The 22373-nt window shown below is 40.6% G+C and overlaps 1 protein-coding gene across 1 annotated transcript in view; it reads left to right on the forward strand.

Moving 5' to 3' along the window:
* Window positions 1-22373, forward strand: part of GPC6 (glypican 6) — a 1111907-nt gene that overhangs the window by 981933 nt on the left and 107601 nt on the right. Inside the window, exon 5 of the mRNA XM_042928923.1 lies at window positions 21037-21167. Coding sequence (XP_042784857.1) covers window positions 21037-21167 — 131 coding nt within the window. The remainder of the gene's footprint in view (window positions 1-21036; window positions 21168-22373) is intronic.

A 22373-nucleotide genomic window follows, 5' to 3' on the forward strand; every position in this document is an offset into this window, starting at 1 on the left:
TATATTATCAGTTTGTTCTTTTTGACATTATTCCCAAGAATGCTGAAGAACATATTGGCTGGGCTGGAAGGCAAGTTTGGGGGCAGTAATCACTCCTTTTGTAACATAAATTTGCTCCAGAGCCCTACTCTCTCTCCTAGCCAGGATATGGGTATCCAGCTGCTCATTGGACATTTCCACTGAGCCTCTGACCTGTCATCTTTTCCCTTTGAAACTCGACCCCTCATTCTCCTGTGGTCTCCCTTTCTCATCATGCTTTTCACCATCTCTTTGTCTCTTTGCCTTCTTCTTGCTGTTCCCTCTTATCTGATATTCCATCTTGTATTCCACCCACACCTCCCACTCTTTCTTCTCTACTTTGCTAACTCCCAGTAGCAAAGTATCAGGCTTCAAAAACACAGCTCCAGAAATCTGTCTCTGCTCCTCCCCACCCCACCCCCACAGGCTGATCTAAATGCTTTCTCTTTGAGGTTCCATTGCACTGGGTACTTTCCTGCTTAGACTCCATCACACCTAATAATAATTGCTAGTATGCTTGTTTGTTTTTCTGTGAGTCTCGTAGCTAGTAGGGACCTCATACATCACAAGTACTCACTACTTGTTGGCTAATTAAATGAATGAGTAAAGAAAACAATGCGTCAACAGTCAACAAAGTCAAGAGTTGAGAGTCTTTAGTTCTGTCCAGTGGTCCAGGGTTCTTTAATAGCTTAGCCATTCAGGAGTTATGCTGCCATAAAGGATTGTTTCTGACCCCCCTCCATTTTTAATTCCAATAGTGCTATTGTAAGCATTCTACTTTCTAATTATTTATTTCAATTCTCTAGCTTTTCTGTACTATGTTGATATTATTTAGTTAACCTTTAAAAATAAATCTGACCGTAAATGTACGGTCTAATGCAAGTTTTGAAGAACGAATACACATTTTTCTGGGTCAATTTTTAAAAATATATTTAAGACTTCTACATAATAAATGTATGTGGGGGAAAAGGGATAGATGTATACGATACAGATGTATACAATAGACGTGTCTTTCTGCCGGAAGGGGTTTATTCATTAAAATATCCAGTGGCATTCTCAGAATAGTCTCTATCTGGATAGCTGTTAGTCTTAAGAGTTCTGACCCAATTCCAAAGAAGTAATTTTACTTTTCCTGCTTAAATTCCCCTACCATTACCGCTCGACACCGAATTCTTCTTCATTTCCCATCCCGTCTGAAGTGTTACTCCATCCTGAAAAACAGCTCCGTGTACCACTCTAAAGGTGACTGCTTGGCTATGATGAGTGAGGCAATTTTGCTATGTTAAGTGCTTTGGGAAAAAAGCACTTCTAGTGCTCCCATAGAAATGCAGCTAATATTACTCAATGAACCTCCTTTCAGCCGTTGTGCTGTGTGGCATTTTCAAAACGAAGAGGCCTTCCCCCATTGCAGTGTATTTATGTGATGTATTCAAAATGGGCCCATTGCCTGACGGCATCTGGGAGTATGTGTAGAAGAAATATGAAAGAAACAAAAATTAAATACAGATGAAGTTAAACAGCTAACAGTAGAGAGGCCAGTGGCATCGTGACTTCAAACCTAGATCTAAAATTCTGAACGATCAGGAAGAATGGGAAATAATCACACCAGGTATCTTTCAGTACATCTTCTGCCTAGCTAAATTCTAAATGATAGTTCTGGGAGGTTCTTAGGGGAGGCAAATGTGTCCTAAGTACAGAATTCAGAGCATCATAGCCGTGCGAGTAAAATAGTTTGTGCAAGCTTATTGAATATGATTACAGGCAGCATTTAAAAGATAGCCACGTTTTTAAAAAGTATAGCAAGTAATACACTGAATATGCATACATATATTCATCACCCATTTGTCACTAGAATACACCACCTTGCTTTTTCTTTAAAATCAGTCCCATTCATTGCCTTTTAATAGCCTCAGATTACTGTTCCCTTTCTTACAAAGATCTCTGAGCCTGTTTTCAAGATACGTGTTTGCTTTAAAAAACAGTAGTATTATTGATTTACAAATACCCAAAGGTGTCTTACAGTTAATTCAGGTGTGTTAGCAGAAATAACTTGGCACATGTTTGTCTACCTAAGTAAGGATACAAATGGGAAGGCACCGGGCACCAGTTTTTGGAGTTGACTCTATCACCAAATAGCAGATACTCATCCTGATTTTTTTTTCTACTTATATTGTAAGCAAGCCTACGTTTTCTATGTCTTTTGCTCTTAAAACCTTACATACATACTTAAAGAAAATAGAGGGAATTCTCTAGAAAAACATCAAGGTCTTTGACACTGGACGTTTTATTTGACCAAGATAACAAAGACTTCCTCCCTGAGGAGCATCTCTCAAATTTTGCAATTTATTGTAATGCTTTGATTAATTCTGCAAGCAGTTCTAGGACTTTCACATTGCCTTTTGAATATGGATATTTTTTAAATCTTGTTAAGTGTTTAGAAGCACAGAGAGTAACGGTTACAAGCTTAGAGGTTGGAGTCTCATGGATCTGGGTTGGCATCCGGCTCCATTCTCAATATGGAAACTCTGGCTTCACGAAGTTTGATTCGTTTAAGCCCCTCTACCTCGTTTAAGCATCTACCTCTGAGAGCCAGCGGATTAAATGAGACGCTGCTGGCAGGATGTAGGAAGTGATTTGACTGGTGGCTCTTCAACAACTAAGCTATTTGTTTGCCTTCGAATCTAAGTGAATGGCTACCTGCTGATCCCCTTGCCTCCATACCTAAGTCTTTCATGATCATCTACTCCAGACGTCCATGATCATCGAACACGATAATGCACACAGCTCGATAATACTGCTCCCACATTTCAAAGTCCTGCTTCCCTTGCATTCCAGTTTCAAGTTGGATTTGGGGCCACTGACCCATTTTCCTCTGACTGGCTTTTCAGAAATCACTGGTGGATTCCAACTGGCCGTTTTTGAAGCCTACCTTTTTATACACAGTTTTCTTTCCTTTAACGTTAATCTGGAGAGGAAATGGTCTTAAGAATGGAGCCAAAAGTAAAAGCCAAGTGTTTCTGTGACAGGACACACACCTATCCATTCCTTCTACATCCTCCCAACGTGGGCGGCTTGTGTTTGTTTCCATGGGTGGCATCTTATCTGCATCCCTATAGCTTTTCTTCATCTGTGCCGCACACGTCCTTCACTTGGATGCTTAGTGAACGCCTCTGGCTGCTGTTGCCCCTGCTTGGGTCAGAACCTGCTTGGGTCAGAATCCTAGGCCAGTGGCCCCACCCACTTTGTCTTTGGTTTATCCGCCAACACCCATGGACTCATCCTCGCTGATCCCAGAGCAGCGTGCTCCCTCCAAGATGGTCTAGAGCTATAGATCCACGTGGCTTTGGAGCTAGGATGCCCATGAGATATCTACAAACTGAAACACTGAACTTTACAGAAGTGAAGTAATAACTTCAGTGTCACATGCATAGGTTGTGAAGGTACTAGAACCCGTGTCTCCTTTTAATGCATTGAAACAAACAATTCTTTTCATTCTAAATTTTTAAATTTAAAAATGCAGTATCATCTTAAATGGCTGCCTTTTAAATGTAGGAGGCCTATGAAATGGTGGAATCAGAACTATTTCTCTTGCCTACATTTAGCTCTCTATATTAAGGGTATTTCTCCATATTAAAGTCTGAACTTTTTGTATTTATCAAAAGTTTGTTATACTTATTTTTAAATTAATAAAAAACTGTCAATTTAAAGAAATCTATCTTTCTTTAATGTTTATTTATTTTTGAGAGAGAGAGGGAGCATGAGTGGGGGAAGGGCAGAGAGGAGGGGCAGGGACAGAGGATGTAAAAACGGCTCTGAGCTGACAGTAGAGAGCCCAATGCAGGGCTCGGACTGACGACGAACCATGAGATCGTGACTTGAGCCGAAATCAAAGTCCAGTGCTTAACAGAATGAGCCACACCAGCACCCCAGAAATCTATATTAAGGTGATAATCAGAAATAGGTACAGATCAAAGATAGGAGCTCTATTTCATAGCAGTGCAAAATCTGGTAAGAACTTATAAAGCCAACTATGGTAGAAAGGTGACAGAAGTTTAGAATGCATTGAAGACATAAAATATCGTGCAGTCACTAAAAGGGATATGTTCTTGGATATAGTGGGGATATCTCACTCTGTGCTATTGAACTGAAAGTAAAGGGGGAAAACTGCATTTAGCCTGACCCCAATACTATTCATATTAGAATTCACACCAGGAAGGAAGTACCACAAAATATTACCCATAGTGATCTCTGTCTTGGTATATCAGAGGATTTTTATTCTCTTCTTTTTTCCAAATTTTCTATAACAAACATACATAAATAGACACTGGGTGGAGATGTCCAATGTGCAGTTGAAGATCCACTCCCTGGCTAGGAGAGACTTAAGATAAAAAAGGAGTGAATATTGCCTAAAAACTTCCCTTCCAATTCAGCTAATATGTTCTTCAGCATAAAAAGAAATCTTGTGGGGGCACCTGGGTGGCCCAGCTGGTTAAGCAACGGACTTCAGCTCAGGTCATGATCTCGTGGTTCATGAGTTCGAGCCCCAAGTCAGGCTCTGTGCTGATGGCTCAGAGCCTGGAGCCTGCTTCGGATTCCATGTTTCTCTCTCTCTGCCACTGCTCATGCTCTGTCTCTCTCGCTCTCAAAAAATAAATAAATAAATAAACATTAAAATTAAAAAAATAAATCTTGTAAGAAAGTAGTTATATCTTTTTGAAAGCCAAATAAATGAAGTGACCTTTAATTTTATGGCTGATGTTAAATACTCCTTCCCCATACACGTATTCTAAGAACAGAAAAACCACTGCATTCTCATATTCAACAAGGTTATATTTCAGTGATAAGTTCTAGAAGAGCCTAAACCCCCAACACTAATAATGGAAGGCCCATAAAGAGGAAGTGTGTACCCGGAGCCTGAACATGAGAGCGGCTATCCAGAGCTCCCAGGAGCACTTGTTTTTGTGACACAGCCTTGTGGAGAAGCAGGACCAGAGAAGTGCGGGCAGTGATTCGCCTGCCTCAGCCTCGTTAACTGCACAGATGCACGCTCAGGCCCACCTACCTGGGACTCGAGGAGGTCTCCTTAGCTAGAGTGACAAGTTCAAGCAGTTCCTTGGTGTTCGTTCTGGCCTACTCAGACCAGCAGCTACCCTAACCACCCCACAAGCCATGAGACTTTGGGCAAGCTATTTCATCTCTAGGGTCTAGCCTCCACAGTCATTAAAGGAGATGATAGTACTCCCTACAGCATGGTATTGCTGTAAAAGTAAAATGAATCTCTGTGCCCTAAAGCTGTTATACCAGTACCAGGCCCAGGCTCCATGAAAATGCTGCCTAAGTACCCAGTCCTTCTCTGTCGTGGGATCATGGCCTTCTCTCTGTCTCTCTCTGTCTGTCTCTCTGTCTCTCTCTCTCTTTTTCTCTCTCTCTCCCCACCCTTTCCTCCCTCCCTCCCCCCCAGGTTAGAAAACAATCTGTATCTTCACCAAGGCGCATATTTTGAAGATAACTTGATAACTTGATATAAGATGTAGAGACCAGGGTGCCTGGGTGGCTCAGTTGGTTAAGCGTCCGACTTCAGCTCAGGTCATGATCTCACACTCCGTGAGCTCAAGCCCCACGTCGGGCTCTGTGCTGACAGCTCAGAGCCCAGAGCCTGCTTCGGATTCTGTGTCCCCCCTCTCTCTGCCCCTTCCCTGCTCATACTCTGTCTCTCTCTGTCTCAAAAATAAATAAAAACATTAAAAAAAATTTTTTTAAAGATATAGAGACAGAAGAAATAAAGAAGTCATCTTGCCATTTCACAGGGTGAATCAGACACGAGAAGAGATGAAGTTATCACCTGCCAAAATGGTGGGGGTTTTTCTTTTCTTAAACAATCCAGCATTTTACTTTGGGTCTGATGACCCATGATACAGGGCAGACTGCCCTGTATTTTCATCTTCCTTTTGTTTCGCATGGCAACAAAATAATAAAAAATCTATACTTTTTAATAACACCAGTACACACATGAGAAGGAGAGAAGGGTTCCATTGCTTGCTGAATCGCTCACTAATCACTCTGTTCAGACCCAGCAGGGAATTCTGACAACACACCTGACTTTTCATTTATTTATTTTTTATTGGTTCTGGGAGAGGTTCGTGATTCATTCCATGTAGGTTGCAAGCCCTTGTGCTACAGGAACAAATGGTCTCTGGGGTTATTTGCTTTATTAACTTTTAGGGCAAAGGAGGGAGAAATAGGAGGATTGCTTTAACTGCAATATACTGGCAAAAGGTTTAGGCTTTTTTGGTTTATTGACACCCGAAATGCTTTAACTGGTTCTGTTTCTTTTTTCTTTTTTTCTTTTCCAATATATGAAATTTATTGTCAAATTGGTTTCCATACAACACCCAGTGCTCATCCCAAAAGGTGCCCTCTTCAATACCCATCACCCACCCCCCCTCCCTCCCACCTCCCATCAACCCTCAGTTTGTTCTCAGTTTTTAAGAGTCTCTTATGCTTTGGCTCTCTCCCACTCTAACCTCTTTTTTTTTTTTTTTTTCCTTCCCCTCCTCCATGGGTTTCTGTTAAGTTTCTCAGGATTCACATAAGAGTGAAAATACATGGTATCTGTCTTTCTCTGTATGGCTTATTTCACTTAGCATCACACTCTCCAGTTCCATCCACATTGCTACAAAGGGCCGTATTTCATTCTTTCTCATTGCCACGTAGTACTCCATTGTGTATATAAACCACAATTTCTTTATCCGTTCATCAGTTGATGGACATTTAGGCTCTTTCCATAATTTGGCTATTGTTGAGAGTGCTGCTATAAACATTGGGGTACAAGTGCCCCTATGCATCAGTATTCCTGTATTCCTTGGGTAAATTCCTAGCAGTGTTACTGCTGGGTCATAGGGTAGATCTATTTTTAGTTTTTTTGAGGAACCTCCACACTGTTTTCCAGAGCAGCTGCACCAGTTTGCATTCCCACCAACAGTGCAAGAGGGTTCCTGTTTCTCCACATCCTGTCCAGCATCTATAGTCTCCTGATTTGTTCATTTTGGCCACTCTGACTGGAGTGAGGTGATATCTGAGTGTGGTTTTGATTTGTATTTCCCTGATGAGGAGTAACTGGTTCTGTTTCTTAATGGTAGATTGGCTGACTGTGCAGAAGGAACCAGCACGATGTAGTAGAGAAAGCCTGTTTGAAGACAGAACTGGACAATGGTCACAAGTCTGCCAGGGTGTCCAGTCAAATCACTAGACCCCTCGTGTCACTGGGACTTGGTGACCTTCTCTGTAAGATAAAGGGGTCGTGTCAGATATTGTCCTCTTTCAGTAAGGGTTTATGACCTCGTGGATGATGATGGACCTTCAATATTCATTTTGTTGGTAAATGAAAGGACTCTCCTCTCCACAAAGATACAATAAGCATACTGTAATAATAAGCATTTAGTGTGCTGTGCCTAGTTCCATCTAACCCCCACGGTGACATAGGAAGAGCCCCCATGATAACAGAGGACACCAGGATCACAGTGGTTAAGCAATTTGCCCAGGGTCGCGGAGCCTATGACTCGAAGTGAATGCTTTTATAAGTTTGTCAGGGACAATTGAGGATCACGGTGCCCACCCTGAAAGAACTGGGGCCCTAAAGGAGGCTTAAAGAAGAACTTAACTGCAGCAAAGAAGGAAGGAGAAAAATCTTAGGGCAAAAATGCTCTATCTTTATCATTTATGCTTTCTCTTTCGATATTTTTAAACGTGGTGAAACACTTGTAATTTTAAGTAACAAAATAGTAAGTAAGCACATTGATGCTATTTGAGCAATTTCAATACTTGGTATAATGGATAGAGAAAGAGAGAACAAAGATTTTGGTCAAAGGGATGTTGTTTGCACTGAATGATTTGCTTTTCTTCTTTGGGTTCTTGTTTCCTAAACAATAAAACCAACTGGTTGGTCCAAATCAATCCACTAGATACCAGAACCCTCTGGAGGCACCAAGAATGTAAAGATAAGTATAGTTCTTCTGTGAAAGAGATCTTTAAGAATTCTTTACCCTTTAATCCTGTGATTCATCATCAAGGCAAAGATTGTTGGGTTGATGTGAATTTTTGGAACGTTCCTAGCTACAAATGACATAAAAAATTATTCGTATGAAGAACCAGCAATAAAAATTTGAATAAAGGATTATGGTTGGTAGTATACACTTTGATGTCCATCAAGTTCATGATTTACAAAGCCCACTCTTTCTGGCTTGTGATGTAACTAAACATCCCAAAGATATAATACAGAATTGAGATGATGCTTGCGTGAATATATTACATTTTATGAAATGCAATGCATCATTCTACTAACAAGAAACCAACATCTGAAAATGAGTCCTGGAAATTCCAATTTCTGTACTGTGCTGGGAGTACTGGAGAATGATTTCTCCCACAATTTGCATTTTCTTTTACAGTGTAGAAGCAAAATAAACCTCTTTGTTTGCATTGGTTTCCGAATTAAATTAGTTTGTATATTTGTTCTCTCCTCCTCTTCCTGGATTTGGTTTCAAAGTAAACAGTGATCTTCATTAAATTCTCTTTTATTTGGCTTAAGTTCTTTAGTTACTGTAATTATTCTGGGTGACTGTCCCTGCCTAATTTGGTATCAAATATCTGTGCACTATTTTAAACTGCATTTAATTGGTTCATTTCCATTTTCTATTATTTACCTCACTTTGTGGTATTGATTTCTGTAGCTAGATCTGACTCCTGTTGTTGTCTTCTTTGTCTTTTGTTGTTGTTGTTGTTGTCGTCGTTGTTTAATGGACCTAAACACCACACAGGCTTGGCAAAATAAGAAAAAAAAAAAAAAAAAGATCATTAATTTGGTATTTAGTGAATGTGGACAAATTGCCAGGAAGAAACACATATGACATTTATCACAGAGATTGTTTTCAAAGTTAATGGCAAACTTGGACTCTTGAGAAACAACAGGAATTGCTTTGTTTGGTAAAAGCCGAATATGTCACTTTTTTTTTTTTTTTTAGATTAACCTAGGAATGACCTCTGACAGAAAGAAAACCAGCCATACTTTTCAATTTCAAGCTAAAAGATCTAAAAAGTTATTCTACCTAATAAAAAAGTACAATAAGATTCTGAATTCCCACAGAAACTCTTCATCTACCTTATAACACATCAAAAGCCAGCAAGGGGCTATTTATCCTCCGGGCCAGCGCTAATAAAGTTTTGCAGGCATTTGTGATGGTGCACGTGGCAGGGGAACAGACAGACAGACAGAGTCTTAAGGCAAAGAGGAGGGCAGCAAATTAGCTTTTAAGTTTCTAGAAGAAAATAAAGAGAGTTTTTAAAAACTGTTCCAATAATTTATTTAACAAATGATGATTTCACAACTCCAGATCCCAGTTTTTCTAGGGCTTGGGACTACAGACAACAAAGATGAAGTCTGTGCCTTCTTGCTGTTCAGAATACAGTAATCAGGGGCACCTGGATGGCTCAGTCGGTTAAGTGTCCACCTTCAGTTCAGGTCACGATCTCATGGTTTGCGGGTTCGAGCCCCGCATCAGGCTCTGTGCTGGCAGCGTGGGGCCTGCTGGGATTCTCTGTCACCCTCTCTCTCCACCCCTTCCCCACTCATGTTCTCTCTCTCCCTCTCTCTCTCTCTCTCTCTCAAAAATAAATAAACAGCAATCAGATAAGAGTGGTAGTTTGTAGGGTAGAGAAGGTTTTTCTAAGATGTGACACGGGGGGAGAGACCAGTAGAAAATAAGAGAGAAATAGAAATTTGGGGGAGAGTATTCAAGGAAGAAGTACCTGGCCAATATTCATGGAATAGCAAGGAAGATAGTGAGGGAATACCTGAGTGGAAGTACATTAGGTCATAGAGGTGAACGTGGAAAGGAGAAAGCCTGTATAATACGACACAAGACCAAGAATGAACAAATGAGTGGTAAATTTGACTATAAAAAATTTCAAATTTCTGTGTAGCGAAAACTACCATGAACCAAGTCCCAAGATCAATGGCAACTAGTGAGAGGAAATGGTGATTCATGTCACCAAAGAGCTGATGTCTTTAACGTATTTATTTTTACAAAAAATAATTCCTTATATCAAAATGAAAAAGTAATCCAACAGAAAAATAAGTGAACGAAGAATATGAAGAGAAAAATGTGGTATTAAACATATTAAAGGATGTTCAATCTTATAATGAAGGAAATTCAAGTCAAAACCACACTGAGATGCCAGTTTCTTACCCTATCAGATTGGCAAACAGCCAACCGTTTGATCTTAACAACATCTAAAAGTTTGAGACCTAGAAAACCAGACACTGTTGTGTATTGCTATCAGGAACGTAAACAGGTACAGTCTTTACAGAGAGAACTTTGGCATTGTCAAAATTTTAAATGCCAAAATATATTTGACCTAGCAGTTGAACTCCTAAGATTTTATCCAACACAGTTATTTGCACATATGTTGAATGAATCCTGTGCAAGGATACTCACTGTGGCATTATTTGTAACAGCAGGAAGCCACGGGACATGTTCAGTGGTGAGAAGTGAATTTGCAATGAGGGATGAAGTCTGGTCATCAATCTCTTTTCAGACTTGAACCTTTGGAAGTTCTCCAGCAGATAAAATGAGAACAAGGCAACATATAGAATAACTAGTCGGCCATCAATTTCAGGAGGGATTGCATGTGTGGGGGACGTTGGTGACAATGTCGATGTCATTTTCAGAGTTCTGATGGAATGCTGAGAAGGGAGTCCTGTACATGGGGCTGGGGCACCATGGGTGGTAGTGGACAGGGCTGCTAAGTCCAGGCTAAGAGGTCCCGACTTTCTCCTAAAGTCCACGGCAACCTTTAGAACAAGGCAGTGACCTCATCTGATTTGCACTTTTAAAGACAGTTCTGCTAGCCACGTCCGAGGAGAGATGACAGAGCAGCAAAGGCAGAAGTAGGGATCGTGATCAATGTAAAAAGTCAGAAGTGCAGTCCAGAGAGGGGGAAATAGTCTCTGTTTGGGATTCTTATGAATCAGAATTCTAAAAGTGAAAATGTCTTTCCTATAGAATTGCCTTAAAAACCAAAAACAAAAACTACGAGAAAAAAAGAAAAGCCCCTCTGAGAAGGGCGTGGCCCTTATGACCAGAAAGAGCACGTGCTCTCTACCCTGGCGTGGCCACCCTTTTCTGAGTATCCAGCTCAGGTCTACCTGCCTCTGGATCCCTGTCGCCTCTAGCTCTGCCCTTTCCAGGCCTCTCCAGAAACACATTCCTGTCCAAGATCTCACGAGCATTTTAATTAATCGATTTGGCAAGAGCAAAGGACATGTACACTCAATGTGCCTGTTTCCAGAAGCCACAGAAAGCAAAGCTTTCTAATTACATCTATCCCATGGGCATAAATGAGCACATACATGTATGTTGAAGCTGGTTTTTTTGTTTTCTTTTAATGAATAACTAGATGTGGGACCACCTGGGTGACTCAGTCGGTTGAGCGCCTGACTCTCGGGTTCAGCGCAGGTCACGATCTCACATTTCGTGAGTTCGAGCCCCCCATCAGTCTCTAAGCTGACTGCAGGGAGCCTGCTTGGGTTGCTCTCTGCCTCTGTCTCCACCCCTCCCCCACTTGTGCTCTCTGTCTCTCTCAAAATAAGTAAATAAACTTAAAAAAAATTTTTTTAATGAATAACTGGATGCCAGTGAATGAATTTACCAGGGTACCTTTAATATTTCTTGATTTTCTTTTATTATTATTTTTTTAATTCTTTTTTCTGCTTCTCAGTGGGGAAAATATCTTGGTTAAGCTAAAACACTGGTGCATCAGATGGAAGAGGGAGAGCATTACTTGTAAAAAAAATGGTCACTATGGAATTCCTATGAAACTATAAAGTAAATTGTGCTTATAGATTTCATTTTTCAAAAAGTAGATTATTAAGACAAATGTAAAAGATTTAATGAGAACTTTGAAATGGAGGTTTTATCTTAATTCGGATTTCCCTCAAAGGGAAAAAAATTGTTTAAAAAAATTTTTAATGTGTTTTTTATTCTTGAGAGGGAGAGAGAGACTGAGCACGAGCAGGGGAGGGGCAGATCGAGAGAGGGACACAGAATCGGAAGCAGGCTCCAGGCTCTGAGCTGTCAGCACAAGAGCCCGATGCAGGGTTCAAACTCACGAACCGTGAGATGGTAACCTGAGCCGAAATCGGACGCTTGACGGACTAAGCCACCCTGGAGCCCCTTAACTGAATTTTCAAGGTCATTTCTACTCTATCATTATTTAGGAAAAGCCTGGTAACACCTCATTTGAAAATAAAAGCTTTCTCTTCCTGTCTCCTCTAAAACATTTTGAAAATCACTCCCTTCTACATTAAAATCCGTAGCATTCAGCAAGATCATTTCGGATGTTACATCTCCTTTTCTCAAGAAATAAATTAAAAATATTTATCTGATCGTATGAAATCCTACTTAATATTTATATCCTAGAGGAGCGTAAACATTCAACAGTCCCTGCAGCAAGACAGGTTTTAATCCAGTGCCATCCAGAGATCAGAGATAACGTCCAGCTCCTGTGTCAGAGTTCTTGCTCTTCATAAAGTCAAATACTTAGAAAAAAATCAGTGTATTTACCTTTTGCCAAGCCTGCTGCCTCTCTGTCTCATGCTCACATCCCAGGAGAAAAGTATGTCCTGATGTGAGGCTAGCTGGTGAGCATTTGGGGGACCTTAGTGCTCTGTAGGCTTAGAGCAAGGTTTTGTTTTTGTTTTTGTTTTTTGTATGTTCCCTGGAGGACAATATTTATTTTTTCTTGATCATTCCAGTGTTTGTAAACCGGGGTTATATCATAGGTGTTAAGTTTGTCAGATATAAATTGGCTAGAATTCTGAATATTTAGGTCCTGTCAAACAAATACTGGGAAAATATCTGAATATTTTATAAATATTGTCATGTGGCTGTAACCACATACGCAACCTGGTTTCCTGTTGTCACAAATTAATGGCCCCCAGTTTAACAGCTTATAATAATAATTGTATTATTTCAGATCACAGTACCGTGGATCAGGAATTTTAGTACAACTCAGCTGGCTGATTCTTCTGCTCCACATGTGCTGACTGGGGTCACTAGATGGTAAATCAACTGGGAGAGGAGTCTGGAAGGTCCTAGAATACCTCCCTCATGTGTCTGGCACCACGGCAGGTGTCTTAGCCCCATAGGGGCTGCTATAACAAAAATGCCACAGACTGTATGGTCTAAACAGCAAACATGTAGTTCTCACACTTCTGGAGGCTGAGAGATCCTAGGTCAAGGCGCCAGGAGATTTGGTGTCTGGTGCGAGACTGCTTCCCTTCATACGCGCCCGTCTTCTCAATGTGCCCTCACATGACGGAAGGGACAGGGAGCTCTCTGAGGTCTCTTTTATAAGGGCACTAATACATTCATGAGGGCAGAGCTCTCATGACCTAATCGCTTCCCAAAGGCCCCACCTCCAAATAGCATCATCTTGGGGATTAGGTTTCAACATATGGATTTGGGGGGGGCACAGACATTCTGCCTGCAGCAGCAAGGGTGGCTGGAAATCTGGGCCCAGCTGCGACTGTCACCATGACCAGTCCAGCATGGTGATCTCAGAGTAGAGTCTCATAAGACACAGAAACCGGAAGCTACGGTGTCTTCGGTAACTGTCTAGAAATTGGCAACGTCCTTTCTACTATGTGCTGTTAGTGACAGTAGTGACAGAGCCCACCCAGATTCAAGGGGATGGGACATAAACCCCACCTCTCAATAGGAAGGGCATCAAAGACTTCGTAGTTATCATTAATTGGTAGAGCTTGACATCATGAGAAAATAACGCAGTCTTGCGTCTCAGCAGTGAACTCATCCATCACAAAGCAGCTATTATCAAAACATTGATTTGGCATACCAAAGAGCTATACATCTTAAAGTCATCCGTGTGCCTCTTACTTTCTTACAACTCATGTCAATTGCTGTCAACGATTCCACCAAAATATCTTGTAAGTTGGTTCTCTCTTTTCCACTTCCGCCCAGAGGTGGCGCCTTGTATTAGCTAACCTTTGCGGACAGCTGAGTATGTATGTGCCAGGCATTGAACTAACAACTTTACGATTTCATTTGGTTCCTCTTGCCACTACTGTCAGGTAGACATTGTCATCACCTCTACTTCATAGATGAGCAAGATGGGACTCTGGGACGTGCATTATGTCTCCGGCACTTAATAGATGGTCCTAAATGGAAACGCAGGCACCTGCCTCCATCTAATCAGAATCAGGTGTCCTCATTCGTAACAGAAATGTCTGCGCTTACTTGAACCAAACGCCTTGGCCTGAAGGTGTGGTGTTACCTGCAGCCTGGCTCCTCACCTTTGGATGAGCACCGGGTTGAGCTGCTATGCAAGCCCCCTGTGCTCTTATGGAGTCGCCTTCTGTCTGTGTGCCTCGGAACCTCAGGCTGCAATACCAGTTATTTTTTTTAATGCTTACTTATTTATTTGGGGGGGGGGGGGGGAGGAGCAGAGGGAGAATCTTAAGCAGGCTCCACACTCAGTGCAGAGCCCGATGTGGGGCTCGATCTCACAACCATGAGATCATGACCTGAGCTGAAATCAAGAGTCAGACACTTAACTGACTGAGCCACCCAGGTGCACTGATACCAGCAATTTTTAACTCATCTAAACTTAATCTCCATTTGGAAATGAAGGTTTTATATACTGTTTGAGCAAGACAACAGTCCTTTGTTTAAAGAGAGGGGCACCTGGGTGGCTCAGTCGGTCAGGCATCCGACTTGGGCTCGGTCATGATCCCACAGTTCGTGAGTTCAAGCCTCGCGTCAGGCTCTGTGCTGACAGCTCAGAGCCTGGAGCCTGCTTCGGATTCTGTGTCTCCCTCTATCTCTGTCCTTCCCCTGCTCACACTGTTTCTCAAAAAAGGAATAAATATCAAAAAAATTTAAAAAAAAAAAAAGAGAAACAAAACTTGGATGACACAGGAGATATGTGCAGAAGGATTGGCTGATCATTAGCTGACATGCTAGTCCTGTCCCGGTTTAATTGGCAATAGATAACAGCTCAAGAACACAGTTAAAAATAATGTTCCAAATATTCCAAAATGTAAAAGGCACAGAGATAATTAAGACAGCGTAGGATGGCAGCCTCTGGAGGAAGTGATGGCCATGTTGTGGCTTAATTGATTGCAGAGGAACTTACGAACGACTGCCTTGGTGTCACAAAAGTAGTGGGAGGAGAGAGAGGCATGTCTTCCTTCAACCCCAAAGAAGAGGGAAGGTTCTTCTGACACCTGGAGAGCTTAACTAATGACCACCTTGCCCAGCCGGTGGGAGGCAAACCAGTCAAGCAGGGATGCTCTTGGCTGCTCGGCGGGCCATGCAGACCCTCTCACCACCTGAGGTCTGGGGCCCCCGGGAGAGTGGCCATTTACTCCCAGGCCTACGCATTGTCCCAGGACTGGATAGCTCTAGCTTTCCACTGCCACTTTCTCATTCTGTAATGTAGCTAAACTAGACTCCTAAATACAGGAGGTATAAGCATGACGCTTTGTAGTGGAAATGCAAAATACTCAGAAGAGTTTTCTGCAAAGCTTTCTCTTTTGTGGCCCTGGGGAATCCTGTCATGTATATTTAGAATGAAAAGGGGAACTGGGCACAGGGATGACTATCTTTTTTTTTTTTTTTTTTAATTTTTTTTTTTAACGTTTTATTTATTTTTGAGACAGAGAGAGACAGAGCATGAACGGGGGAGGGGCAGAGAGAGAGGGAGACACAGAATCGGAAGCAGGCTCCAGGCTCTGAGCCATCAGGCCAGAGCCCGACGCGGGGCTCGAACTCACGGACCGCGAGATCGTGACCTGAGCTGAAGTTGGCCGCTTAACCGACTGAGCCACCCAGGCGCCCCAGGGATGACTGTATCTTAAGGAGACATGTGTTTTTGTTTTGTTTTTGTTTTTACTGAGATATAATTGACATGTAACATTGTATTGGCCAAGGTGTACCACATAATGATTACATACATATATATACACACACACATATATATATATGATTACATGTGCGTGTGTATATATATGTATATATACATAGATGATCACACAATAAGTCTATTTAACATCCGTCATGATACATAGTCACATATTTTTTTCTTGTGATGAGAACTTTTAAGATCTACTCTCTTAGCTGGGTGCCTCATTTAAGATCTACTCTCTTAGCTGTGTGTGTGTCTCTCTCTCTGCTCCTCCCCAACTCGTGCTCTGTCTCTCTGTGTGTGTGTCTCTCTCTCAAACATAAACTTTAAAAAAAATGTTAAGATCTACTCTCTCAGCATCTTCCAATGTGCAAAACAATACTGTTCACTATAGTCATCATGCCTTACATTATTACATCCCCAGGACTTATTAACTGAAAGTTTATACCCTTTTACCTCTTTCACCTATTTGTCCCACCTCCTAATTCCTGCCTCTTGCAACCCAACCAGTCCATTCTCTGTATCTATGACTTCGTTTTTTGTAGATTCCACATATAACTGAGATCATACAGTATTTATCTTTCTCTCTCTGACTTATTTCACTTAACATAATGCCCTCTAGGTCCATCCAGGTTGTCACAAATGACAGAATTCCTTTCTTTCCCATGGCTGAATAACATATATATATATATATATATATATATATATATATATATATAATCTTTATCCACTCACCTGTTGATGGACAGTTCCATTGTTTCCATGTGTTGGCCATTATAAGTAATACTTCAGTGAACATGGGGGTGCAAATATCTTCTCTAGTTGGTGATTTTATTTCCTAGAAATGAGATTGCTGGAGCATATGGTAGTCCTATTTTAAACTTTTTGAAGGAAACTCCATAGTATTTTCCACAGTGGCTGCACCAATTTATGTCCTCACCAACAGTGTAAAAGTGTTCCCTTTTCTCCACCTCTGTAGTTGATCAGCACAATAATAATTACTATTCTTTTTTATTATTATTATTTTGGTAAAAAACACATAACATAATATCTACTCTCTTAAATTTTTAGGTGTAAAATATAGTAGTGTTAACTGTATGCATATTACTACTCTTAATGATGATTCTGAGGTTTTGAGCCAATCTACATTGGCTTTTGAGTCTTCAAAGGAGAATTTAATTTACTTAGTAATTATATGTATATAATTAGTATATATTAGTTTTTATATGTAATATATACTAACATATATATAAGGTATATAAACTAGTGTGTATATACGTGTGTATTTATATATATATTTGCATAGGTATATGCAAATATATATGTATATAATGTATATATGTATATATGTACATATATATACATATATACATGTGTGTGTATATATATATATATGTATAATTAGTAATAGCCTAAACCACATAACTTAAAGTAGCATATTTTAATTGCTGATCTAAAGTAAAAGAAAAATAGACACCCACCTACATCAAAAATGTATCATCTTAAATTAGCTCTTATAAAAAACTAAATGAGTTGCAATAAAGAATGGAAATATAGGAGCAACCAATTTGAGTGTAGGTAACCATTAGGTTATGTTTAATATACAGGATCATCAACTGGGCTGCCTTTTTCCAAGGCCACAAAGGCAAATGATCAGGAGTGGTTCACCCTGAGCATTTTTATCATGATTAGAGTCTAAAAAGAGGAGATAAGTTTGCAGACCCAGAAACCTAACAGGCATGCACTATGGCGGGAAAGGAACAGGGAACAAAAAGATGGAAGTCACCAGAGAGAAACAGCTCTACTTTATGATAGGACCCCATAATTTCAAACTGTCACACTAAAATAAGTCCTTAGCATCCAGTCTGAACACTGGTCCTTATTACCCAGAGCACAATGGCTCTCAGATTTTCAGGAGAGCCTACAGTATCACTGTCTCAAGTCAGCCCATTCATGTCAGGTGAATATACCTAGATAGACCGACCAGTACTCTTTGTATTATGATTTGTGCAGATACTTATGTAAAACACACAGTTAACGATCCCTTAACTGATCCCTTAAGGATCAGTTTCTTTCATTTCTCGTTGTGAGTAACTCCATAGGGCCAATTCTTTTTCCTGTACAAGGATTCTTGCTTCTTCTAGCAGGATATACCCATCTAGAGAAACTTGGTCATTCGTCATAAAAAATCATCATCAAAAAACCTATTAGAAAGCTAAGGGTAAAGGGGATTTTTTTTTTTTTTTTTAAGAAAGAGAGAATGCACTTGAATGGAGGAGGGGCAGAGGGAAAGAGAGAGAAATCCCAAGCAGGGCTCAATCCCACAACCTTGGGATCATGACATGAGTCAAAATCCAGAGTCAGACACTTAACAGACTGAGCCACCAGGCGCCCCCAAAGGAGGTTATTTTTAATAAACATACAAAACAGATACGAAGACAGAAAAGAAATAGATCAGCTCTCAGACAACAGCCACCTTTTAAAACCTTGAAGGGAAAAACATCTTTAATATCAAAATACTACAACCCTACAATGTACATCCTCTGTCCACGCTGCCAGATAACTAGGGTCAGCAAGATGCAGAGAAATCACTACTTTTGTTACAAGATCTTGTCGTGATGTACACAGATAAGTCTGCAGTATCTAAGGGAAAAAAATCAGAAAATTTGTTGTTAGGGGATCTTTGTGAATCTATTCATACTCCAAATTTTCCTAAGGATACAATGGGACAGAGTGCCAGGAATGTGGCTGGAATAGAGCGCATTTATTCCCGGGGCATTACACGAGTTGTAGAGCAGACTCCATCCTGGGGGCTGGGGCGGAAAACCAATTGATACTGTTCAAGCTTATGTTGTTCACAAAACCTAGTCCTCTTTAGAAATGTAAATCTGTGCTTCCTAAAGAGTACTGTATGCTTCTTACAAGAATTCATCTCTCTTAAAAGGTTTCTCATCTGCCTAATTCATAACTATTTATAACCCTGAAAGAATTTTGATTGTTGGGCTTTGGTTGAGCATGGTTGGATATGAATAAAGATAAAATTTGGTCTCCTCACACTAATACTATAAAATAACTGTATAAACAGCATTTACCATTAATAATATATTATATTTAGAAAGCAGATTATATGATATATGTATGGTATATTTCTAGTTGCATGCTTAAAATATTTATGCACAGAGGAAAAAAAACAAGGCCTATACAAACTGTTCAGAGTGTTTTTCTGGGAAGTGGTATTATGAGTGTATTTCACTTTTTGTTGGGTTTTTTTCTATATTTTGTGTTTGATAATAAACATCTATTATTTTGAAAGAAGGAAATTGTTTTAAGATTGGCTCCCAAGAGCTTTCACAATTGAAAAACCTGAGATCCAAGACTGGAATCTGTATGTTAAAAGTCTAGGCTGTGTTGCCTAATATGGTAGCCAGCAGTCTCAAGCAAATTTTAAAATTATATTTAGGAGAACCTGGGTGGTTCAGTCACTTAAGCCTCCAACTTCGGCTCAGGTCATGATCTCACGGTTCATGAGTTCAAGCCCCACGCTGGACTCTGTGCTGACAGCTCAGAGCCTGGAGCCTGCTCAGATTCTGTGTCTCCCTCTCTTTCTGCCCCTCCCCTGCTCGTGATCTGTCTCTCTCTCTCTTTCTCTCTCTCTGTCTCTCAAAAAGAAACATTTAAAAAATATGAAAATTATATGTAAATTAATTAAAAGCCAACTAACTAATTTATTAACAATTTAATTCTCCAGTTGCACTAGGCACATTTTAAGTTTCAACAGCCACACAGTCCTCATCACATAAAGTTCTATTCGACAGTCCTGGTGGAGGCAGGCTACCAAGCTGTGCCCTGAACGCTAAGACAAAAGCGAGCCAGTTTTCATGTGTCCGTAGGAGTAGACATATGCCCTTCACCATAGACCCTGAGAGACTCTTCATCACCAGTCCCTTTTATACACCTCACTAGACTGAGGCCAGGTAAGCTCAGGGTTTTTTCCCATAGCCATTCAGCTAGTTAGTGACAGATGAAGGATGAGAACTCAGGACTACTAGCTCCTAACACATAGCTCCTGTCAACATGTCACTATTACCATCTTTTCCAGAAAACTAAAGCTTCCCAAACAATACTTCAGTTGAATTCAGCTCAATTTTGTTTCACAGACATTTTTGGATGCTTAAAATGTGATAGGCACCATAATGAGCCTTGAATATACAAAACCAAGTAAGAGATGTGTCTCTATCCCAAAGCATGCCTAAGTGCTAACCCAGAAGGGCGTCCGAAGTGGTGTGATAGTACAAATCAGGGACAGGTCTGTTCTTGGGAAATCTAGAAAGGTTTGCGTAGGGTCTGGACCTTTGTGCACCCAAATCCATGCATTAACACTTCTTCTTTAATATTCTCAATTTTCCCCATCCTCCAGGTGAAAAGAGGCTAGATTCCATTTTTTTGAAATCTACTTGATCCCTGACCTAATTTTGCTTTGTTTCTATTTTTGTTCTTTGGTTTAACTTCATGTGGAATACTAAGATACCTTCAACTCTTTCAATATGAACAAATTTTCTTATTTTTAAGCCTGGTTTTATACATGTAAAATAATTTTAAATATTCAAATGAAATTAAATAAAATACTGCTTTGGTATTTAGTCATCCACCCCATTTTTGGACTACATAAAAGCAAATAAAAATTTTGAATGAATGGGGAGCACCTGGGTGGCTTAGTCGGTTAAGCGTCTGGCTCTTGACTTCAGGTCAGGTCATGATCTCACAGTTCATGAGTTTGAGCCTCACATGGGGCTCTGTGCTGACAGTGGGGAGCCTGCTTGAGATTCTCTCTCACGCTCTCTCTCTCTCTCTGTCTTTCTGCTCCTCCCCTGTTCACTTGTGCACCCTCTCTCTCTCTGAAAATAATAAATAAACTTTAAAAATAAATTTTGAATGAATGATTATTTTTCAACCAGTTCTGTTGGAAATGTTTAAACACAGGCTAATGACTTGGAGCTCTGTGTTCTCCTATAAATAAATCATGTTCCTGTGTTTTAACAGATGCAATGCTCTTGGTGGCAGAGCGACTGGAAGGACCATTCAACATTGAGTCTGTCATGGACCCAATAGATGTCAAGATCTCTGAAGCCATTATGAACATGCAAGAAAACAGCATGCAGGTGTCTGCAAAGGTATTTGCATTAGTCATGTTTGTACTAATAAGGAAGGTGCAGGAATCGAAAAAAGAAGTAACTAGATGTGTCGACTGGGATTATGAATTCTAATACATCGTCAGAGAGCTTGTCCTGGTGAGCTACAAATTTGCTACTGCATTCAAAATGTCTACCAAAATGGCATTGAGAGGGGAAGCAATCTTTTATTCTCAGCTACTCAATCATGAAGTTTCAGAGAGTCCCAGGTATATTGACTAATCCCTCACATTTGTGAGCAATTTGGGGGGAATTTTCTTTTTAATATGTTTGAAATCTCTGCACACCGTCAGCCTGTTCTCTCTCTAGGAACTTCTAATTATATCTTCAGCTGTGCAAACCCAGCAAATGTTCTATATGTTCCATCGTAAATAATTAAACATTTCATCTGACTTCCTGTTTTAAGACTATGGTGTAACCTTCATTAATGACTCTTTAGGGGAAAGTGCTCCTTTGTATGAAGTCAAGCACACGTTAAAAGAAGAAAAGCTCATTTTCATAAATCATATGAGACAGAGCTTCTGGGTTTGCAGCTGCAGAGACCCCAAATGCCAGGTGCCCAATTTTTATTTGTCTCTGCTCAGTTGAAGATAAGCAGGACCTGCATTACGCCAAATGAAGACGTTTGCAAAGGGTCTCCAGCCTGTCCCTTCATCGCCCCTTTTCACCCACAATGACGACTACACAAAGCCCTTATGTGCTCTTTACTGGTCTCCCTGTCATTAAACACTAACCAAATCTATATCAGTCCTTTGAACCTGGTTGGTGACTGAGTGATTGCGTTTTAATTGAAAGTCGTTCACGGAAAAATAGGTCAGCCAAAGAGATGCATGCTTAGCTTTCTTCGATTTGTAAAATCCTTTGTGAGATTTCAAATATAATCAAGCAAGAAGGGGTGTGTGATGGGGAGAAATTGCAGGGCAGAAAGCCAGCCATGGAATCAGACTAGGTCTCCTTGGATGAGTCTGAATCAAGCCAGATTTGGGCTTTTCAGGGTGAGCTGGTAGCAAGCGGGGTAAGAAAACATCTGGCCTGGGTCCCTTTCTCTCTGTCCTTGAGAGAGGAACAAGCCAAAAGTTGTATAGGCCTAGATCTGGCTTTTAATGAGCTTTGGGGGAGCCTGTGTCAAGGAAGATGCTCCAAATCACCGCCTGTTGGGGTAATGGCACGTTCGGGGGTTCCGCAAAA

The sequence above is a fragment of the Panthera leo genome, chromosome A1, assembly GCF_018350215.1.
Source record: "Panthera leo isolate Ple1 chromosome A1, P.leo_Ple1_pat1.1, whole genome shotgun sequence".
In the NCBI taxonomy this organism is placed as follows: domain Eukaryota; kingdom Metazoa; phylum Chordata; class Mammalia; order Carnivora; family Felidae; genus Panthera; species Panthera leo.